Source organism: Podarcis gaigeae (assembly GCF_964106915.1).
Source record: "Podarcis gaigeae genome assembly, chromosome: 1".
Lineage (NCBI taxonomy): Eukaryota > Metazoa > Chordata > Lepidosauria > Squamata > Lacertidae > Podarcis > Podarcis gaigeae.
Window position 1 is genome coordinate 41,023,766 of NC_139678.1, and position 23,995 is coordinate 41,047,760.

The following is a 23,995-nucleotide window of genomic DNA, read 5'->3' on the forward strand; positions in this document are numbered from 1 at the left end:
GGGTGAGCTCCCGTTGTTCGGTCCCTGCTCCTGCTAACCTAACAGTTTGAAGGCATGTCAAATTGCAAGTAGATAAATAGGTACCACTCTGGTGGGGAGGTAAATGGCATTTCTGTGTGCTGCTCTGGTTTGCCAGAAGCAGCTTAGTCATGCTGGCCACATGGACAAACTGTCTGTGGACAAACACCGGCTCCCTCGGCCAGTAAAGCAAGATGAGTGCCCCAACCCCAGAGCTATCCGCGACTGGACTTAACTGTCAGGGGTCCCTTTACTTTTTATTCCTTGAATATGAGACAAGTTTTATGTACATGGATATAAGGAACATATTTGTTTTACTTCTATAGGGTTACTATAATTAAGTGTAATCTGTCTCAGATATGTTGATGATGGATTTCAAATATTTGTTTTGGAAAACGTAACATACAAAAACATTTGTGTGTACTTTCACACAGTATTTATTTTTATCCCACCCTCCCCATTGATACCCATTGTGCACACAGTACTTAACAACAGTGCTATTTTTCTAGAAAAAGAGATGTCAGAACTCACCATGAACGCTGTCTCCCTTGTTCTCTTACAATGGCAATGAAAGCCACCTGAGAGTTGCCAGCACTGAGTTCCAACTGAAAAAAAATCCCTGCTAAACAGTACAATCAGATGCCATGCATCAATATTATTAGTGTTTATAATACCGATAGCATTTTGCCAACTTCATTTATTTATATACCATTAGTTGGATGAGGAAATGGGCAAATTAGGCATTGAGTGTGGGAGGTTAGTGATCTACTAGCATTGCTAAATTATGGTAAGAGTAAGATTTGCCTCCAATTGGTGACTTGAGAGTTGTGCATGTACACTTACTGTGACAATGACTCTCACTTTTTTTTACTATCAGAGAATTTGTAGCAAGATAGAAAACATAAAAAACTGAAATACTCTCTGAAACAATCTGGCTGTGAAATAATTTTTTCTTGACATTGCAAAAAGTTGTATAACCTATAATATTTCCCCCCGATAATTTTGAGGTTACACAGTATTGTCTATAATATACAAATACACAGCAAGCACTATCTTTTGCCAGCTGACAGTTTCGAGTTACTGCAATGCAGTAGTGAGTTTGTGTATTCATGGGCAAGATGTTTGGTTAGTGATATTCATTGGAACAGTGTTTACATTTTCCACTCATTTTCATGTTTTTAAAGATAAATAGAATTCGTAGAATGTTGTTGATTGTCCACAGGAACTTACTTCAGATGAGAATATGAGAGACACAGCCTGTAATCCTACAGGCACTGAACTGGTTTTGTAAAGGGTTGCATTGACAAACATATGAAACTATCAGTGACCACAGCATCATAACTTTTCTTCAAGCCTGACATAGTTGTGAGTCGAGGCCCTGCCTCCGCTTGGAGATAAAATAAGACACATGGACACAAGTATTTAGGTTAATGGGCTAAAAAAGGCCCCAACTTTATTGGTTACAGAATGTGAGTGGTATTGGCTTAGGCATTGGATCGAACAGACTATAATTGACTCCTGCCTGCTCTGCCGGGAGTCACACAAGGGTTAACAACCTGTAGGGGGAGCTTGTTGATGCAAATCAACTGGAAGCTTTCCCCTAGAGTCACCGGGGGTCCTGCTATGGCCCTAGACACCACCAGGGCATTGGACAGGAACCACGACCGCAGGAATCCTTCAAGGGAATACAGTGGTACCTCGGATTACATACGCTTCAGGTTACATACGCTTCAGGTTACAGACTCTACTAACCCAGAAATAGTGCTTCAGGTTAAGAACTTTGCTTCAGGATGAGAACAGAAATCGTGCTCTGGCAACGCAACAGCAGCAGGAGGACCCATTAGCTAAAGTGGTGCTTCAGGTTAAGAACAGTTTCAGGATAAGTACAGACCTCCGGAACGAATTAAGTACTTAACCCGAGGTACCACTGTACCCTTCAAGGGGAGGGGTAGGTGATGGCCACAACTTCCCCTCCGACACACAACACATTTTCCATTGCCTAACCGCCAAACCTTACCAAGTTGTGACGATTTGCTACGAGGTAGGCGAAAAAGCAAGTGGCTGGTGCCAATCTGCTAAGTGGAAAAATTCCTACCAGGCCCCTTGGACAACCAAGCCAACCGAAGTCCATAGCAAGGTCAGGAGCAAAACCTAGAGGGAGGGCGGGCAGGCGATCTGAGGAAGCCAGGAACAAGAAGGAGGCGCCCGTGAGCCTGTGGCCATTTTAAACTGCAAAACCACGCCCCACCCACCTAGCCGGATTGGCCGGCTGGGAGGCGTGACGCAGGCACAGGGCTCAATGATGCAGGGGGTTTGGTTACCCCCCCCCCCCGCGAGCGCGGGAAGCGGTTCCCGCTCACAACAGCTCCCCTCCATTAAGAGGAGAGGCTTTCTCAGCTTTTCAGAGGGGTGACCATTAGCACTACATACCTTGAGTTTTTAAGAGAGGGGATGGCATAGACATGAGATACTGTAAGAAAACTACTTAAATGAACCTAATCAGAAAGAAATGTAGACTGGGGGGGAAGTCTTCTCAGGTGTTCTATTGTTCAGGCCATCTGTTTTGATTTGATGCTTTGTTGGCTGTCTCCTGGTATATATTGTTACTTAGATTGCAGCATTACTTCTCCTTTATTGAATAGATTGAAACAACAATTACTTGCAGCTGCAGGAGAAAATGGGACTTTCTAAATCAATAATGTTCTTTATATAGAAAGAGTGTGTGTCACTTAATTTTGAGCTGACTTGGTTATATTTCAAGATGGGGAAGATTGGTTTTTTTTAAGTACAAAAGCTTTCTTAACTTCATACGGTCACAAATTTTTCATTGCTAAAATCTCATTCACATGTATTTGCCTAAAAGAAGTGAATGTCTAAGGGATAGCTCTTTTTTTTGCGAATTTGTCAAAAAGCTCAACAACTTTGGGCAAAACTAAAAAGCAATTTTTCTGTCCGGATTTCACTGTTTGAAATATGGCAACCCTAGGAAGGAGGAATAAATGAAAATGGCCTCCTCCCTTTGTCTGTCTTATTCCCGTAGACTTACCATTCTTTTCTTATCACCTACAGTTTGTATGTATTAAAATTCTGGGAAATTTATAAATCAGTTTTAAAAAGAAAATTGCCTCCTCCCTCTTCCACTCATGGAGGACCGCACAGGATTAAAGAGCCTTTCAGCAATGGAAGTGCACAATTTGTCCTTCAAATGTGAACTAGAAACAAATATTAATGAACAATGCATGCTGCCTTGGTTCTTGCAGAGGTCTCCCGGTCTACCTGGGGAGGAGAATGGCTGTGTGGGTTGAAAGGTTTGTCCCAGGAGACTTCTGGGGCTGCTTAATGTTTCAGTCAACCAGAAACCAGAGAGGGACATTTTTTTCTAACACTCACTGGTACATTTCAGACTTCTTTCAAATAGCCTGTCTCCTTCTGATAGCTCCTTCACCCTTTTTCTTTTGACACAGCTTGCTGAGTGGGGTGGCATTGCTATTGCTGCTTGGAAGGGAGGCTCAAGCCTAGTGGGGGGAGCTGAGTGACAAACCAGTGGGAGCAGTAACTTGACTCCATTGGTGTGCCTACTAGGGTGCCATTTACAAGGGGCGGTGGGGGCCAGCCACACCCCATATATTCAAGAAGGGGGCCGGGACCTCTCAAATTTCCATGGAGATTCTGAAAAGGAAGCTCCAGGACGAAGATGCTTGGTCCTGCCATGTCCTTTTGACAGGTGCCAGGGATGTGCCAGAGCGAAGCATCTTTGCCCCGTGCATCCCTTTCAAAAAGGTAATGCAGCTGGTGGTGGGTGGGTGCAGGATGGTGGGCTGAATCGGCCTGGCCAGGTGGTGGGGGGGGGTCACACATGTGATGATATGCATGTGTGACGGGCCCTCCAATGTTGGCCGCAACTTGACACTGCTGGTGCCTAAACAAGTGACATTAACTATGTGTCACTTAATTTTGAGCCAACTTGGTTATACTGTATTTTAGGTTGGGAAACTGGGGTGAGGGGGGCTTTTGAATGGGCAGGTGACACATTTTGAAAAAAAATATTTCATACTGTTTCAAATATACCCTGTAGCTTTCCCTACTTAGAGCCTTCAATCAGCGATTCAAACAAGAGCAAACATTTCTGTTAGCGCATGATCCTCATGGATTACTACACTTCAGAAGGTGTAATGCTATTACCCTTGTCAAAGAAAACATTTCAGCTAACATGCTATCTGCTCTCTTTGCCATCAGCTTTTGAGTTTACAAGTGTGCTATGAATAAATGTCCATTTGCACAACATACAGATAAATGGCAAGGCTGTATTATTTAAAAAATGTATTTCTATGGAAAATATTCTGAAAGAGGTATGCAAACAATAGCATTTTTAAAAACTCTTTCCTATCTGTGTAGCTTTCAGGAGAACTACACTTGATTAACAAACGATCCCAATAGACTTTTAGCTTGATGCTTCTTGGCTCTACTGAAACACAGGGAAGACCTGGATTGGGGATTTTGAAATAACAAAAGTAATGAAAGTACTATGATAAGGTTCCCCATGTCTAATTGTCATGAGCCCTGCAAAGCTATTGGGCTTGGACTTGGGTTGGCAAGCCGTGATAGATGAGGAGGAAGAAATTGGGGGTGGGGTGGGCTTAAGGGTGGGAACTGAGATTGGGGAAGGGGGCTCTCTCTGTTGAGGCTCAACTTTAGCCACTTTGGAAGAGAAAGCTGGGATCCTGGCTCCTCCTCTTCCTGACCTCCTGGCAGCGCAGAGAGTCTCAGTGGCAGCTGGGGAGGGCAACCCAAGTGGTGAGGCAACTCTGGAGGTGGCAGTGACTCATCAGGAGCTTGGACAGTATATTTTGCTGGCTGACAAGTAGCAGCAAATTATGGTTTGCTAAAAATGGAAAGTGTGGGAGGGTTCAGGGAAAGTGAGATTCTAAGCCATGGTTTGAGGCAACTCTGGAGAGGAAACATGTGAAGGGGTTCATTAATCTAGACTTACCCTTCATTGTATGAAGAAGATAAGAAGAAGAGTTTGGATGTGATATCCCGCTTTATCACTCCCCGAAGGAGTCTCAAAGCGGCCAACAATCCCCTTTCCCTTCCTCCCCCACAACAAACACTCTGTGAGGTGAGTGAGGCTGAGAGACTTCAGAGAAGTGTGACTGGCCCAAGGTCACCCAGCAGCTGCATGTGGAGGAGCGGGGAAGCGAACCCGGTTCACCAGATTACGAGTCTATCGCTCTTAACCACTACACCACACTGGCTCTCATGAGTGGAGCTTAAGACAGTAGTGGATGGAACCAGAGCCAAAAGAGGGTGACGCCACCCATTTCTCTCTCTCTGACACCCCCTTTTCTTCTTCTTCCCAGGAGTGGACAGTGCATGGCGTGGTACCAAGGCACTGCCCTCTCAACCGTGATATTGCTATTGCTTATCTCAACTGTGATGTTGCTATTGCTTTAACACTCTGTCAAAGCCCACCCAGTGCACCCACAGAGCCCTGACTTCGCTGCTGCCCTGTCCCATCCCAGTCGGTGGCAGTGATGCCACTGTTGGGGAGGATGGTGGCACCACATTGCCCCTCTGATCCTGCTCTCTCTCTTTCCTCCCTTGCCAGCTGGCAGCCAGGAGAGAGACAGATTGCTATTACCAGTGGTCCGAACTGGTCACTTGCAGAAGGTTTTTGAAATTCAGCTGTGGGCCTAAGGGCCGTGGGTTGCCCACCCTGTTCTAATCTTCTAAATGAAAAATGTATGCATGTTACCATTTTTAAACAAATGTGTTGTTCTGAGACTCACAGAAATGTAGCCAATCTATCACTGAGCTAAACCTTGCAGGTATTTTGTATTTTCTCACATGGCTCTCATGTTCCCTGACAGGATGATGAAGTAGTGCTTCAGTGCGTTGCCAACATCCACAAAGAGCAGCGCAAGTTCTGCCTGGCAGCTGAGGGGCTTGGGAACCGCTTGTGCTTTTTGGAACCAACTTCAGAAGCAAAAGTAAGGCTCCCTTCTGCAAGGGTGTTTTTTGTGTGTTTTTTTAAAGTTAGTGTAATTGATGGTCATTAATTTACAAATGCTATTAAGAAATTTAATTGTGCTTCCTATAATAGATGATATACTGTATATATAGAATGCAAAATTTGCTAATTCACCAAGTTTTGCTGAATCGTATATATTCTCAAGTTAAGGCGTTTGCTGCCAACTACTTTGTGATTCAAGGACCCGCCACCAGCTTGGGGATAAGAAAGACACATTGACACAGTATATTAGGTTAATGGGCTAAAAAAGGCCACAACTTTATTGATTACAGCATGTGAGAGGTATTGGCCTAGGCATTGGATAAAACAACAGAGCGTGACTCCACCCCCTCAGGGAGGGGTGAGTCTAACAAGGGTTAACCACCAGTGGGAGGAGCCTGTTGATTCAAATACAACTGAATGCTCCCCCTGATGTCACTGGGGGTTGTGCCATGGCCCTAGCCACCAGCAAGGGCGTCGGACAGGATCCACGACCGCCAGATTCCTTTACTAAAATACCCATAAAGTGGAGGGGTAGGCGATGGCCACGCCCTGCTCTCCAATACACAAACATATTCCAATGCCTAACCACCAACACGTAAAAGTTGTGACAATTTGCTACGAGGTAGGTGAAAAACCAAGAGGCTGGTGCCAATTTGCCAGATGGATAAAAATTCCTACCAGGCCCCTTGGACAACCAAGGCGACCAACCACAGGTCCATAGCAATGTCAAGAACTAAGCAATGAACTAAAGGGAGGGTGGGTGATCTGACAAAAACCAGCAGCAGAATGAAAGGGAAGTGCTGCCGCGGCTGCATTTGAGCGGCTAAACCCCTCCCCCAAGTCTCCACCTGATTGGTTGGCTACCTGGGGGCATGGCGCAGCAACCAGGCCAGCTGGGCAGGGGCTGGAACGCCCCCTGCCAACACAGGAAACAGCTAGATAGACATTTGACCACAGTCTTGAACCTCCTGCTTGGCTTGCTGTCTCCTCTGCCCTGTGACCAAAGAAGGGTCTGAGAGCTGGCCAGGAAACCAGGCAGCACTTGTGGGGTATGAGGAATCTCAGGTTTGATACACACACAGTAGAAGTTGCTTCCACTACCAATCACCATAAAGCTAACATTTATGCAATTGATTTAAAGTTTGCATGCCCAGATCTTCTATGATACAAGTGTATGCATTCTTTGTGTATGAGTGGGAGTTTATGATATTCTGGTCTGTGCACATGTGGCAGTTCCAGACACTTTAAAGGTAAAGGTAAAGGTACCCCTGCCCGTACGGGCCAGTCGTGTCCGATGCTAGGGTTGTGCGCTCATCTCACTCCGGGTCACGTGGCCAGCGTGACAAGCTGCATCTGGCGAGCCAGCGCAGCACACGGAACGCCGTTTACCTTCCCTCTGGTAAGAGGTCCCTATTTATCTACTTGCACCCGGGGGTGCTTTCAAACTGCTAGGTTGGCAGCCGCTGGGACCGAACGACAGGAGCGCACCTCGCCACGGGGATTCAAACCACCGACCATGCGATCGGCAAGTCTTAGGCGCTGAGGTTTTACCCACAGCGCCACCCGCGTCCCATTCCAGACACTTAGGCATATTGAAATCTAGTAATAACAATAATTGTATATAGCCCTTCATCTGTAGATCTCAAGGTGCTTCACAATCTAAAAATACAAGATAAAAAACACATAAACATAACAAAAAGAAGACCCAAAACAAACCAGTAACACCCCTCCCCCCACTTAAACTTCCGGTAGTACACAGCACCCCTTCTGTAAAAAATATAAATAAAATAAAACCAAATTTTCCACCAGTAAACATGACTTGCTCTGTCAACTTAGCTACAAATAGCAGGTTACTGTCTAGTTTTGGTACAAACAGTGCTTTTACAGTTTTACCCAAGCTTTCCAAATGAACTGGGCCTTTAGCCTGAATTTGCTGTTTCGTGCTGCCAGCTAGAGATACTGCCTCCCTTTTAGTCTTGGACATGGACAGAAACATATTCTTATCAAAACACATGTGTTACATCACTCTGCTATCTATAATCCCGCTCCTGGCTGCTATTGCTTACTTTTGCAATCATCACCTGCTTACATGTTGTATGCTGAAACTGCTTCCTGTTTTGAATGCCTTCAGCTTGTGTCTTTTGCCCCTGTCCCTTCTTCACTCCTGGAGAGTTGCGTTTCAGATGTGTCTCCCATCCACAGTTGAAGCACCTGTGGACATGTAGAGCTCTGGAACCTGGCTCTGCTGTCACGTTCCCTGTAGATTCTGGCAGCATCCTCTGGGAAGAAATGTATTTCCAGTTCTGCCTTTTCTCCCACTCCACAAGTAGTCTGTTGGTCACAGATTCCACAAACAGTTGATCCTCTAGGATGGCTTCAATTGTCCCATCACAACTGTTACTTAGCAATGACAGAATAATACAACGTTTTGCCACAGGGTTAAATTCCATTCCCCACTGACTCAGCTCACTGAAGAGACCTCCAATTCTTTGAAGATGCAATGGCAGAGAATCTCCAGGATTTAGGCTTGCCCTGTACAACTTCCATGTCAAGTACACCTTGCTGCCAGCCGTTGCATGGAGGTAAAAGTTATGCAAAGCTGTCCATATTGCCTTCGCACTGTCTGAGCCTCTAATTACTGCCAATTGACTTCCACTCCCAGTGTGATAGTGGCTTGCACCTTCTCTCCTTTTAGAGTCCAGTTGCCCTTAAGAGAAGGGGGTAATTCTTATCAATCGCTATCTACAATCCTTCTCTTTTGAGCAACATCTGCATCTTGAAGCTCCAATTTGAGTAATTCCTTTCTGACAGCTGTTCCAACCACAGCCTAGTTGTGATACTCTGCACCATCCTGCATTAGCTCTGCAGACACATCACAGCCGCTCACCTCTCTGGAATCCATCAAGGAAAACTTACTGCTTCAATTTCAGCCTGTGTCTCTGCTTGTGCCCATCCAGACAGCTGCCAATTTACCGCTTGCTGGGCTCTGGTAGTTTTCTCCTTAAGCTGTTTGGAATCTCAGGTGAGATACCCACACAGTGGCAGTTGTTCCCACTACCAGTCAGCAGCTAGTTTACTGTTGCAGAAGTTAAGGCTCAGTAAAGCAGTTCTGGGAATAGATATACAGCTACAGATACAGATATATACAAAATATCTCTGTTGCTCTAAATAAGTTCAGCTAGTCAAGATGTAACACTGCACAAGTAACCCTGTCAGGCTAATTGACTAACCAACAGACAGATTAACTACAGACTAACAAACTACTGAACTGACATGCATTAATCCCAAATATAATCAGGACACTGGGCTGTTACCATAGTAACTGGCTTGGCTGACCATGCACCTGTGATTAATTCATCCATGGGGTGATTTATGCTCCTGAAGGAAATTAACCCCTTCTCAAGTTCAGTTACTCCAGCTTTCTTGGGACAGGGATGCCTGGGTCCAATAGCTTTTCAGAGTCAGTGCAGTGCAGAAATTTTGTTGAGGGATTATTCCTGTTACTCCTCAGATAAATTCCAGATCTGGGCAGGGCTGAACACGATGATCTATCCAATGGATCTCTTTTTTTATTATTTACTGAAGTATTCTGTTTCATAAATATTTGCCTTAAACATGTTATTGATAGAAGTTTGCTAACAAACTTTCTATTGCTTTGGCATTTCGCTTTCTTGTCTGCTGAACTGCTTCTGCCAGAGACACCATCTCCTTTTAGTCATTGACATAAAGTGTAGCTTTAGTGAAGGCTGACTCAGTGAATAAGTAATGCAGCAGCAAGCTAATTGAATGTGTCTAAGACAGTGGATGAGAAACTGAGAAGATGAGGGGGATGAGGAAAATCTGCAACAAGAACAAAAAAAGGCATGAGTGAATTAATGGAAATGCTATAGTGCAGGCTCTAGAAAGGGGAGGCAGGGAAGAATGAGGATACCAAAATCATTCAATTCCCAGCTGCACCTATGAGCCTACTTAAGCCAAGGGAGGTGGAAGTGGAAGCAGGTTGAGGGAAGAGCAAGGCAGAGGAATGAACAGATGGGCAACTAGAGCAAGTAGTGACTATCTACTGACTCGGTGATTAGTTGCAAGACTGCCCTGAAGGTTTTTGGCATATAGCAGTCTTCTGCGACCTGATGCCCACCAGATGTTTTGGACTGCATCTCCTATCACCAGCAGCCAGCATGATCATTGGTAGCCAGGAATGATGAGAGTTGTAGTCCAAAACATATGGAGGGAACCAGGTTAGGATAAGACTGGTATATAGAATATAAGGATTTTGTTAGATGCTTTGGGGTGATAGGATATGAACTCATAAAGATATGGAGCTTCTGTGCCTTTAAGAACCTTGGTTTTCTTGCACCAGTTCAGCTGAGGCTCAAAGAGATGCTGAGCAAGGGCCCAGGGTAGAAATAACCCAAGAAATAACCAATAGCAGAGAACAGTGGTGATCTAGAGACCAAGTGGGGACCAAAGCCATGTTTCTGACAGGAGTCAGAGCCTATCTAAGTAAGATCTTAAGTACTGGAGCAGATCAGATAATTGCGTAGGCTCTGTCCTTCACATGGGAGCTGGAAGGATCTTTAAGGCACCTTGCACTTTAATGTTTTTGGGAGGCCTCTTCTCTCAGGTAAGGTTTATGGAGGCTTAAGAGGCCTTGGGTGAGTGGTGTCCTACTGCAAAATAGGATGTTTAATGGCTTCAAAATTATCTTTTGAGCTGGAGTAACTCAACTAAGAGGAAAGGTAACATGACAGAAGTAAAGGGGGACATGATAGAGCTTTTCATAATAAAGCATGGTATAGAGAAGGTGAATGTTGTCCCTGTCTACTAATACTGGATCCAGGGACCATCCAATGAAGCCCAATAGTGGCAGTTTCATTACAGGGAAAAGAGGCACACAGCACATACTTAACGTGGAATTTGCTACCACCAGATGTGGTGATGACCACCATCTTGGAAGGCTTTAGAAATGGGATAAGAAAATTGATAGAGTATAAGATGACCAATGGCCACTAGTCATGATGGCTGTATATTACCCTCAGTATTTGAGACTGTAAGCCTCTGAATGCCAACCACTGAAGAGCATGTGCAGGAAAGGGCTATTGTGCTTAAGTTCTGCTTTTGAGTTTCTCACAGTCATCTGGTTGGTTTTTGTCAAAAGAGAATGCTGGACTAGATAGGGCTTTGTTCTGATCCAAGAGGGCTTTTCTTGTGAGAACTCCAAAAGCCTGGGGTTTGTGTTCAGTTACTACTACTACTACTACTACTACTAATAATAATAATAATAATTTAATACTAATGTTGTTGTTTAGTCGTGTCCGATTCTTCGTGACCCCATGTACCAGAGCACGCCAGGCACTCTTGTCTTCCACTGCCTCCCGCAGTTTGGTCAAACTCAGGTTGGTAGCTTCAAGAACACTGTCCAACCATCTCGTCCTCTGTCGTCCCCTTCTCCTTGTGCCCTCCATCTTTCCCAACATCAGGGTCTTCTCCAGGGAATCTTCTCTTCTCATGAGGTGGCCAAAGTATTGGAGCCTCAGCTTCACAATCTGTCCTTCCAGTGAGCTCTCAGGGCTGATTTCCTTAAAAATTGATAGGGTTTGATCTATTGATTAATAATAATTAATAATAATAATAATTAATAATTAATAATTTAGAAATCCAATCTACTTTTCCAGAACAACCCGTAGATTTCTCTTCCTTACATCACTCTCTGAACAGAGTTAAGGAACATGGGACCCACAAAGGCAGGTTCCTGTACCTCAGAGTTGCTGTCATGACCGTAGGGCAGGAAAAGACCTAGGCAGCCTCTGTTACTCTGTCATGATGTAACTCCCATCCAGCTGTTCACCCTTGTTCCCCTACCTGATGGAATGGAAAATTTCACATTATTTAAATAGAAATTGCCATTAAGAAGTTGGCAACTGTGACTCATTATTAAAATAAGAGTCGCTGCTCCGCCTGCATGAGAAAAGAAAGCTACATCAAAAGAAAGTGACAGACTGTGGCATAACCACCTATTCCCAAATGACAGATTTATGCTTGCATTTTGCATGACCGAAATGAATTTTAATAATTAATTGCACTGTTCTGCTAGCTTAGAGAATTGTGAGGTCTGTGTAACCACTAACCGTTTTATAAATGCTGGACATTGAAAGGCCTATGGGCTTAGCCTTAGCATTGTACAAAATTCCTGCAGCATCAACTAGACTGAAGATTGGTTTACATATGCATGCATATCGCTTGATTTTTTTATCATGATTATTCAAGAGTAGGTGACTAGCAGCTGGATGTATGAGAGTTGGACTCCCTTCTGTGATTGGCATCCAGGTGGCGAGTTTCTAACATCTACTTGCTCCAGCCATAATTTATTGTAGATCACAGGAGGCAGGGGCATCCACCAACACTCTCCTGGGGGCCAGCACTACCATTGCTTCTGGGTCGGGGGCACATAGGGAATTGACTACACAACATCTCCAACTCCCATTGTGTCCGAGATGAGCCATAAATAGCTGTGAATCAGGAGCTGGGGGTCAAGAATCAGGAGCCAGATGCCTGTAATTGCAGCTACTCCAAAGAGAAACCGCAGTCTGAACAGGAAGCTTCTCCAGGTGAGGGAGCAACTGACCAACCTGAGTGTTGGCTTGCAACAATACAAATTGTTGGTTCCCCTGTCTTTGAAAATCTAAAATCTATCTGTTAGCAGGTCTGTTTCCTGAATCCCATGTCTTTATAAGAACCTAACCCCTAGGGGTGCCATGTATAGCTGTGGTGGCAGTGACCAAGTAGTAATGATTTATTTGCCAAGCAGAATCAAAAAGCCTAACCACTTCAGCAGCATTTCACTATAATGCCGCTCTCCTTTTTTCCATTCCCCACCACCACCCAGGGCCGTCTTAAGCATATCCGGCCCTGTGTTGCAAAGATCCCTCCGGTGCCCCACTCCCCGTTTCCCAGAGTTGTCGACCGCTCTCCTCCTGCGGGGCTTGGGAAGGAAGCTGCATGTCTGCCAGCCATATGGTTGATGGGGCGCAGCTGGCGGGTGTGCAGGAGGGAAAGGGGAGGCCACCGGCAAAGCCACGCAGCTCCCCCACTCACTGGGGCACCCCTGAGAGGCTGGCGCCCTGACGCAATGTGCCAGTAAACCCAATGGGAAGGACGGCTCTGCCACCACCACCGCCGCCGCACAGACTGTAGTCACAGGGCTAGAGTAACAAACCCTCCTACATAGCCTATGCTGAGAAAGATGGAATTGTCATTGTGCTGATCTACAACAATTTTTAAAATATATTGCGGTATACTTGTTAATTTATCACATAGGACAATGTATTTTTGTGTTTTGTATTGAGGAAGATAGGGTTGGTTTGGAGAACTCCTGCATAAACCTACACAGATTTACTTAGAAGTAAGTTTCATGGAGTTCCATGATTGTAGCCTTTTTACACTCCGCTGGAAATGGTTAGTAATAAGTATGTAAGTTATATAACAGACTTGAAGAGAAAAAGGGTGTGACTTCCTGTGACCCAAATCTACAGTCTGTAATTGTTTCATTGCCTGTTTATACATAAAAAATACTGTGCCTTTACCCAACCTAGGCCTCAAGGTGTGAGAATGAGATAAAGAAAATAATTTTATAACTAAAATAGAATCTGCCAGCATGGTGCATACTTGTCTTGTGTCTTCAAATGCCTGAGAAAACTTTGTCTCTCCTTATTACAGCCTGAGAATCCGAGAGAAAATGCAAATGAAATTCTAATTAAGATAATAAGCAGAAATCACAACTTAGTAAAATTGTGCTCATATTGCTGAAGTTTTCTAATACACTAATGGCTTCAATCAAATCAAGCATTATCTGCACACAGTAGCTGCTTATTCATTTTTAGCAGTTCTTGCTAATTTTAATGGCCATAACAGAGACTGATCAAAGCCCTTTAAAGTCACGTTGATTTCTATGACAAAGTTATGGGTGCACACACTTAACTCGTTCTTACTAAAATTAGTGGGATGGAAAGAGCTTAGCTCAATTTTGCCTGTACTTTTGGAGCTGGAGCTGTAGTCCTTCTGCTCTTTACGTGGATAGCATATAATTAATTAATCTGCCAAACGTACTGTCTTCTATCTTGTTTGTTCACAACCTGAAGAAATTTCCCTGGTGGTTTTAAAGAATAATTACTATGCATTCATGGTACTTTGCAACGGTGCTCATTGCCCCATTTTCTGAACCTGTAAAGTACAGCTGCTGTTTTGTTCTTAGTGTTCATTAGATTGATAGAAGCGAAGATGTGAATATAATTTTTATGGTCTTCAAACTTCTAATATGCCAGAAGCTGACTTTCAGTAAAACAGCTGTAATGCTGCATTTTGTTCTGTCTGGGTTACTTTGTTGCCTCACCTATCTATGAAGATTAATGGGAGAACTATATCGCTGCAATTAGAATGTGTTCTACATTTCACTAGTTGATGAATGTAAACCATTTTCTTCATTGCTCTATTGGGCTCTGCAGCTTGGTGGCTGCCCAGTATTTCAGTAGTATAATACAACTGCACTATTTACCACACTAATAACAAGAACTGGCCTTCCAATGTATTTCTGAAGCAAGATTTGTTGCCTGCGGCAATTGCCAGATGTGACTCTTTTCAACACTGGAACCTGCATGACCAGGGCACAGAAATGTAATCTGGAAGGCAAATTTGATGCAGTATTTAGTAGTCTGCCGCTAAAAGCCATGACAAAATTATTATACCTAAAATATTTCTAAGATGTGCCTGTGTGACGTTCTTTGAAACTTTTTCTACAAAGGAGATTCTACATCCTCTGTGGGGAGCTTCCTCCATTGCTGAACTCCTCTCTGAGGTAGGAGTCCACCCTCGCTACCGAAATATATTGTTGCATGCCATCGCAGTCTCTGAGTTGTGCGAGACACCCAGGGTTCACTACCTTCACCCCAACGGTCTGACGAAGACTGAGCAAGCTCAACTGCTGCAGAATGCTGAATAACTGGCTAGTTGGGAGATACTGGGAGAGGGGAAGGGAGGGGGGAAGAAATGGAACAGAATATCCTGGAAGAGGAAGAGGAAGAGCTTGCTGGCTGGAACCCTGAAGAGGAACACTTGCTATAGAAACATTTTTTAAAAAAATTGCATTTGCATCCTGACTTTTTTCCAAGAAGAAGAAGAAGAAGAAGAAGAACAAGAGGAGGAGGAGTAGTAGTTTGGATATGATATCCCGCTTTATCACTACTGGAGTCTCAAAGCAGCTAACAATCTCCTTTCCCTTCCTCCCCCACAACAAATACTCTGTGAAGTGAGTGAGGCTGAGAGACTTCAAGAAGTGTGACTAGCCCAAGGTCACCCAGCAGCTGCATGTGAAGGAGCGGAGACGTGAACCCAGTTTACCAGATTACGAGTCCACCGCTCTTAACCACTACACCACACCACACTGACCAAGGGGGTCAAGACATAGTTCTCCCATCTCTATAATATCCTTGCAACACTCCTGTGAAATAAGTTAAGCTGAGTAAGAGTGACTTACCTATGGGCACCCAGGTCATGATTGTGTGAGGCTTGAACCTTGGTTTTCCCAGTCTTAGTTTTTACACAATGATTTTGTCACTTCTCAAATGAAACTTAGAGAGTGAGCAAGTCTGTGTTAGGGGTATCTAGTACAGACCTTTCCTACCACCATTGATTATATTTTTGCAACCTCAACTATGCATGTTTACTTAGAAGTAAATGTGAGTTAAATTGGTCTTACTCCCAGTTAATTGTGCCCAGGATTGCAGCCTTAATCTGATTCAGCCTGTTTTTATCAGCTTTATTTCCATTTCTCCATCCTAGAATTAAACTCAAGCATTGCAGCTGCTTTAGGCCTCTTTCCCTGGGTGTCTTATAGATGAATAGTCTTTTAGTAGCATCAAGTATTCCTAGGAATAACTATAATTATTAAATGAACTAGAGAGAATTTACAGTAGTGATGTAAGAACACTACAGCAATCTTAATAGCTACCTCTGCATTGTTAAGACAGGTATTTTTGGATGTTCCTGTACTGTGGACTATGTCTTCCTGAAAAGTGGTGACTTTGGCAGGCTGCTGCTGGTAAATAAATGAGAGAAGCTGATATAAAGCTGAGAAATTAAAGGCTCAAAAATCCACAATGAAATGTGGACATTGATTTGATAATACTTTAAATGATCATTCCCCAAATTGGTGATAACATTTTAAAAGGGCAAAATTACTTGGAAGTTATTTCACAACAGTATGTAAGAGTTTTGCATTGAGGACCCTGGGTGGCTAATTAACATTATCCACTTACTATCTCATTATCTTTGCTTATTGAAGTGCCTAAATGAAACAGATTCTCATCTGATTTAGTCTATTGTGCCCAACAGCTTTACAAAACCAAGTCAATGATTATTTTTAAGGCATTTGAGATTGTTAGATAAACAACTCTAACCTTATTGCATATTACAATGCTTTAAACCATTTGCTAGGAATTATGTTCATATTATTCAGAAGTAGTAGTTGAAGCATGACAGAAGAATAACCCTATACCTGCTCCAGAGTCCCAACAGAGGGTAGGCAGATGTGGCAAGAGCCCCCTGCCCCCAACAGGTCTGGAGGGACAGAGCATCCCCCCACAAGAGTATCCCTCCCTGCCACAGACGACCAGGCAAAATGTCTGCACACGAGGCTTATCTGTTGAAGAATAGGGAGAAATGTTTTCTAGACTAGAAGGCAGCAACCCACTGCATTGCTTTGCTTTCTTTCTGTGCCTTGGGAATGGCTGAGTTTTGCTGTGGAGGGAGAAACCAAGATGAACTGAGCTGAAGTCAACATATAGATGTGGAGAGAGATCAGAATAATACAGTACTCATAAACCAGATTAAATTTGTCAGTCAAAATTCAACTGCAATGAACGCCTCCACACTTAAAAAGACTTCTGGTGTTTCTACCTTGCAAGAAGTTCTTGATAATGTACAATGGTGGCTGATCTTATTGAGACTAGCAGTGTAGAAGGCAGGTGCAATCATAGAATTGTAGAGTTGGAAGGGATCCTGGGGGATTTAGTCCAACCCTCTGCAGTGCAATCTGTACTAGACCATACTAAATGATGGCCATCCCACCTCTGCTTAAAAACCTCCAAGGAAAGAGAGTCCACTACCTCTTGTGGGAGTCTGTTTCACTGTTGAACAGCTACTGTCAGAAAGTTCTCCCTGATGTTTAGTTGGAATCTCCTTTCTTGTAACTTGAATCCATTGGTTCAGGTCCTACCCTCCGGAGCGGGAGAAAACAGGCTCGCTCTATCTTCCATGTGACAGCCCTTTAGGTATTTGAAGATGGCTATCTTATCTCATCTCATCTCAGTCTCCTCTTTACCAGACTAAACATATCCATTTCCCTCAACTGGTCCTCATAAGGCTTGGTTTCTAGACCCCTGATCATCTGGGTCACCCTCCTCTGCACACGTTCCAGCTTGTCAATATTCTTTTTAAATTATGGTACCCAGAAGTAGATGCAGTACTCCAGGTGTGGTCTCACCAAGGCAGACTAGAGTGGTACTATTACTTCCCTTGATCTGGACACTATGCTTCAGTTGATGCAGCCTAAGATAGCATTAGCTTTTTTTGCTGCTACAACACTGTCATGGACAGAATGCAGGGAGGAACCAGCTGGGGAACCACCAAGGGAAGATGGCTCAGAGCCTGGCGATTGGTAGTAGGACGACGATGAGTGGTCAGAGGGAGAAGACTGGGAAGAGGAGGTGTTGGAAGCAACAGGGTTTAGTGAGCTGAAAGAGTCTGTGGCAGAGTGAAGTCCAGAATCAGAGGCAGAAACTGCAGCAGGGAAGTGGGAGGAGGGTGGCCAACAGGCAGAGATGAATCAGGCTGGTGAAGAATCACAGGTGTGTCCCGCCCCCCCCCCCCGTCCTGCTGCAATAAGCTCCCCTCTCCCAGAATCAGGCAGGGTAGTGGCAGGCTCTGTTTGCTTGGGAAAAAGCCTGGAGAGGAGAGGTTTGGGGACTTCCAGTCTTGGCAGCCAATTCATGGGGCAAGACCTACCAGGGGTGAGTTCTGTGCTCATTAGGCCAGACACTCAGCCAAGTCTGAAGACCGTGTTTTTGCTAATAAAGGGTTAACTTTGACCGGTGTGATTTACTGCCAGCTCACTCTTTGACAATCACACTTAAGCTTGTGATCTAAGACCCCTAGATCCTTTCCACATGTACTGCTAAGCAAGCCAGGTGTCCCCCATCTTATATTTCTATAGCTGGTTGTTCCTGCCAAAGTGTAGAACCTTACATTTGTCCCTACTGAAATGCATTTTGTTGGCTTGGCCTATCAGTGACTTAGGCCCAAACTAAGTACTTGTTATTGCCTCCATTCTCTATGTTGAGTTACCACTTGGACTGTAAGAAGGCAGGCAGGTGGGGACTGGCTGAGGACAGACTGGGCTTGGTGGGGCAGTGTGCCATTTGTCTTAGCAGACCAGCATCCACTGATTTAATGTGAAAATGTAGGATCATTGCCACATCTTGAATTCCTTCACTATTAACCAGCTTTCCCGGTATTATTTTGTTGTTGGCTTTGGGTTTTATGGAATATCTGATTATGGGATATCAGAAATAATGACCGCTTCCCGCTTAAAACGGGGGGGGGGGGCCTTTGCGTGGACGCGTGCAGCCCCTAGATCTGGAGCAGCTCCAACAGCATAGGCTTGGCTTTGCCTTCCCTCAGGTGGGATACCTGGAGGTCTCCGCCTACCTCAAGTCAGTTGTCCAATCCCACCTGGGGGAAGCATTGCCAAGGAGACCAGGCCAGGTAGGGGAGGGATTACCTGCCCACACAATAGAGGGAGGCTCTTACCTGGGAATCCTCACTTGGCTCCAGAGCTTCTCCCACCCTACCCACCCTCAGTTAATGTCTTATTTTGCAGGTTAACTTTTCTTCACAGGTTTTGCAAGTTAACTTTTCTTCATAGGTATGTGGGCGCTGCTACGTTAAGGTCGCTGTTAAAGGGCCGGAAAGGAATTTCCCTGCATTGGCAGGTTTCGCCTTTCCCGTAGCAAAATGTCACAACTTTGGCGGTATCAGGCCTTGGGCGGAATCCTTTTGTCCATCTTCCTCTTTGCGGCGGCGATACCAGGGTTCCCTGTTAAAGGGGTTTTCTGAAGGGAGGCTTTGACCGTACGTCGAAAGGTCGTCATTGCTCTCCCCTGCGGCGGCGTTATGGGGATGGCTATCTCTGCTTGAACATATGTTCTCCAGAGCTGGCCCATCCCCCCCCACACTGGATAACCCTGATGCTCCCTAGGTCCCCGGCTGGGAACTGGGGAGGGAGAACGCCCAATGCCTGCGCCAAGGTCTACCCACATTTGAAATTTAATAAAGTTGTGGCCAATTTAATCCCATAGCACGTTGTCTTGAGTCGTTATTCCACATGACGGGGGGACCGCGCGGGATCTGGGGACTCCGCCTGTCCACGCAAATGAGAGAATTCAGATGAGTTTTCAACACTAACAGGGTTGAGAGAAAGATAGAGTTGGAAAGGGAAGCCAGTCAGCAGCATTGAGTGCAGGTTGAAAAGACCTTGATCTATGTGGCTACAATTAAAGAATCACGAGAACTAGAGTTATAGACACTATAATCAAATTAGCCACAGGGAATTTTTCCTTTCCTATTATGTCACCTAATTAGCCTAGCAAATCCCTTGGCTATGGATATGAAAAATAGGGACATGTTGCTCAAAGCTTTTGTCCTCTGCTTGTCTCCCATTAACAATTAGGGAACGTTTGCTGACATGGCCTTTGTAATATTATGTTTTGATATATTTTAAATCAAACTTTGGTTTTTTAGAACGTGACCTTCACAGAGTAACTGTTGGGTCTGTGTAATGCAATCACTTCTGCCAAATGTATGAAGAGAGAAAAGGGCATTTTGCTGAGTTCTGTGTTGTTGATCTCGAAGATAGCAACACTGTTAATTGAACAAGAGGGAATGACTGTGCGAGCACTGAATATTTAACATTTTTGTTGCTCAATAGTTTAACTGTAATGAGCAGCGACAGCCTATATATTACAGGAGCAAATGTTTTATTTATATATTAATACGTGCAATGGTAGTAGTCTAAAAAACGCAACTCCATTACCAGCCAGGAACATTGAACACTTCATTGTTTGTAATACACTCTCCACGGCATTCGTCTTTTTAGCAAACTTTATCAGTCACTTAGTGGCTAGAAATGTGAAGGCACAGGAAAAAATTGGGGGGGGGATCCCTAACAACAGCAACAACAAAATATTATGGTCTTTTCCCCAGGCCTTCACATCTTTTAATTTTCTTTGCAAGAAAGTTCCAAGATGGGCTTTAAAATACTGGTACATCTCTATTAAAAATGTTGTTTTTTCTTGTAAAATAAAAGTTGCTGTATGTAACAACTAGACACACGTTAGTTGACCCCTGCCCACAAAAAACAATTTCCTCAAATCTAAATAATTAGCAAGAGGGCTAGAATAGGACATAGTATCAGAAATATTTTTATTCATTAGTATCGTCATCAGCTCTTTAACAACAACGCATTCCCAAGCAAAGTATTTGCTGAGGGAAGGGTCTAGCTTAGTGGCAGAGCATTGCTTTGCATGCAGAAGCTCTAGATTTAATTGTTGGCACCTCCAGGTTGGTCTGGGAGAGGCCCCCTGTCTCAAGCCCTGGAGAGCCACTGCCAATCAGCACAGACTCTACTGAGCTAAATGTAGCTGTGATCTTCTTCTGTATAATACAGCTCCCTGTTTTCCTATGAGCCACCAGTAGAGCACCATTCCAGCCAAAATCTTGAATGCTTCTTCAATGAGCTTTTGTGAGCAACGCTCCAAATCACCTAAATCAAAGATCGGGGACCTGTGGCTCTCCAGATGTCCCATTAGCTCTAGCCAGCAGGGCCAATAGTTACAACTGTTGGGAGCTGTTGTACAAACAACATCTGCAGGGCCACATGTTCCCATTCCTGGCCCAACCTTTATGGCAAGCAAGTGAAGGAATCCCTTTAAAGCTTTGGGCTGCAAACAGATTTTGCTGAGCTGTGATACACCCACACACCCACACACAAGGTTCTGTCATCTATGTTGTTTTAATGTTATTTAAAAGACATTTCATTGATTTTATTGTACATTGTCTAGGACTGGTACTTAAAAATACATATAACTAAGCTCAGTTGGTTAGAGTGTGTTGTTGATATTGCCAAGATTTCAGGTTCGATTCCCATATGAGACAGCTGAATATTCCTGCATGGCAGAGGGCTGGATTAGATGATCCTCAGGGTCCCTTCCAACTCTACAATTCTTTGATTCTACCCTTTTACTTTGGCTTTGTTGTTGTTCAGTCGTTTAGTCGTGTCAACTCTTTGTGACCCCATGGAGCAGAGCACGCCAGGCACTCCTGTCTTCCACTGCCTCCCGCAGTTTGGTCAAACTCATGCTGGTAGCTTTGAGAACACTGTCCAACCATCTCATCCTCTGACGTCCCCTTCTCCTTGTGCCCTCCATCTTTCCCAACATCAGGGTCTTTTCGAGGGAGTCTTCTCTTCTCATGAGGTGGCCAAAGTACTGGAGCCTCAGCTTCACGATCTGTCCTTCCAGTGAGCACTCATTACTTTGGCTTACACCTCATTTATACACTTCTCACTTGGGCCTGCTTTACATGCCATGCTTTTAAGACCTACTGTTAAAAAATGGAGAACATAACCTGCAATGGACATGTCGTGGGTAGAGCAGAAATGTGCAAAATGTTTGGGGACCACTGAAGTGTATAGTGCTGTTCATTTTTTAATGATCTGTAGTCTTGCACAATCTTTTCAGAGGAGCTAGCCATGCAAGGCTGTCACAGCAGAAACAGCAAAGGGTTTTGAGATACCTTAAAGACTCACAGATCTATTGTGGCAAACGCTGATGTGGGTGAGAGCACTGATTTTTGCTGCTTGTTTTATTTTTACAGTATGTCCCTCCTGACCTTTGCATCTGTAACTTTGTATTGGAGCAGTCTTTATCTGTCAGGGCCCTCCAAGAGATGCTTGCCAATACAGGAGACAATTCCAGCGAAGGGGTGAGTAAAAGGATGTTTGTTTTGGTGTCATGGGATGCCAGTCATCCAAGATTAAACTGCTTCTCGCCTTCCTGCCTTGACCCAGGAACCTTTCAAAAGACTGACTGTTCAGAATGAATTATATGATATTGCCAAACTTCCTTTTTGTGTGTTTATGTGTGTGTGTGGGGGGGTGTCTTTTATTTTCTCATCCCACACCTTGCAAAAAAAAGTCAGCCGCTTCTTAAGAAATTCCAGGCAGTTTCTAAAAATAAAAATAATCCTCCCAATCCATCCTTACTTCTTCGGAGACCAATTATTATACCACCAGAAGGAAATATCTGCTGAGGAGCATCCTTTGAGGTACAGCTAGCACAAGGTGTTGAGAATCAAGTTGCTTTGAATTTAGGTCATGTGCAGGGTAGCATTACCTTTCTATTAGGAATCACTGGAGCAGAAACGTGAGTAAAAATTTTTGTTGTTAAACACTTTGCACTCAAATGAGAAGAGACCTGGAGTCAGAGTATTCTAGGTTCCCACCCCCATGAAGTTTGGGCCAGACTTACAGAACAAAAATTTGCTTGCACCACACCAAATTTTTAATTGATAAGAAATACATTGGAGGAAAGAAACAACTCCCGGCAGCGATTGATTTATAACATCGAACACAACTGCTTCATAATGCGATCACGGGGCATCCAGAAAGTATAAAGCAATGCAGCTACATAAGAATATGAATCATTCCCAAAATATAATTACAAAAGAGCCTCTTACGTATGTACCATAAGTATGTATACAAATCCAGTTAGAGGTGTGAGCTTGTTTTTGCTGAGTGATCTCATTTATATTAGGCCTAATTTGAGACAAACAAACAAACTCATCAACACAAAGAAGCCTTTCTCTTTTCTGTTCATGGTTGTCAGAGTTGAGAATCCCTGTTCACAGCAATATTGTCCTCAGTATCACGTGGTGCTCTTGCTCTCATTTTGAAAAAAATATCTATTCATATTCTGCATATAAATTTTTTTTAGGTACTATACTGTACTGAAATGTTTAAACATTTCTTTGATTATCCTGAAATCTTCCGGCCACACTTGCCATACTCTCCTGCCACACCCTTTGAGAACCACTGTTTTTAGGCATGAATCAAACTAGTACATAGTAAGTTACCCCCTTCACACATGCAGCCAGCAGGATGGGAAAGCATGGTATGGTAAAGTAAATGATACACATGTGAATGATGCAACTAAGTGGGAGGGGCTGATTGACGGGGTCTTTCCCTTCCAATTTGCACCTTGCCATGAGAAAGTATGGGGACGCGGGTGGTGCTGTGGGTTAAACCACAGAGCCTAGGACTTTCCGATCAGAAGGTCGGCAGTTTGAATCCCCGTGACGGGGTAAGCTCCTGTTGCTCAGTCCCTGCTCCTGCCCACCTAGCAGTTCCAAATCACGTCAAAGTGCAAGTAGAGAAATAGGTACCGCTCCGGCTGGAAGGTAAACGCCATTTCCGTGCGTTTCACCAGAAGCAGCTTAGTCGTGCTGGCCACATGACCCGGAAGCTGTACGCCGGCTCCCTCGGCCAATAAAGCGAGATGAGCGCCGCAACCCCAGAGTCGGTCGCAACTGGACTTAATGGTCATGGGTCCCTTTACCTTTATGAGGAAGTATAATCACCAGGCCAAAAAGATCACATTATTCATACATTGTGGGGTCACACTGTGTGGAAGCAGTGCCCATGATGTAGGCTTGGCACATGCCAAAGGGCCTGGGTTGTCTTTGTTTCACTGGAATGAGCAACCTTCCCCTGCTTAGCCATCTTATGCACAATGGCACAAAGGCATGTATCCAGTACCCAGCAAGGAAACCATCACCCCGCTTGTGAACTTCCTAAGG

General features: G+C 44.2%; 1 protein-coding gene across 1 annotated transcript in view; it reads left to right on the forward strand.

The window, feature by feature from the left end:
- Positions 1-23,995, forward strand: part of RYR3 (ryanodine receptor 3) — a 265,043-nt gene that overhangs the window by 38,652 nt on the left and 202,396 nt on the right. Inside the window, exons 2-3 of the mRNA XM_083743873.1 lie at positions 5,889-6,008; positions 22,016-22,123. Coding sequence (XP_083599999.1) covers positions 5,889-6,008; positions 22,016-22,123 — 228 coding nt within the window. The remainder of the gene's footprint in view (positions 1-5,888; positions 6,009-22,015; positions 22,124-23,995) is intronic.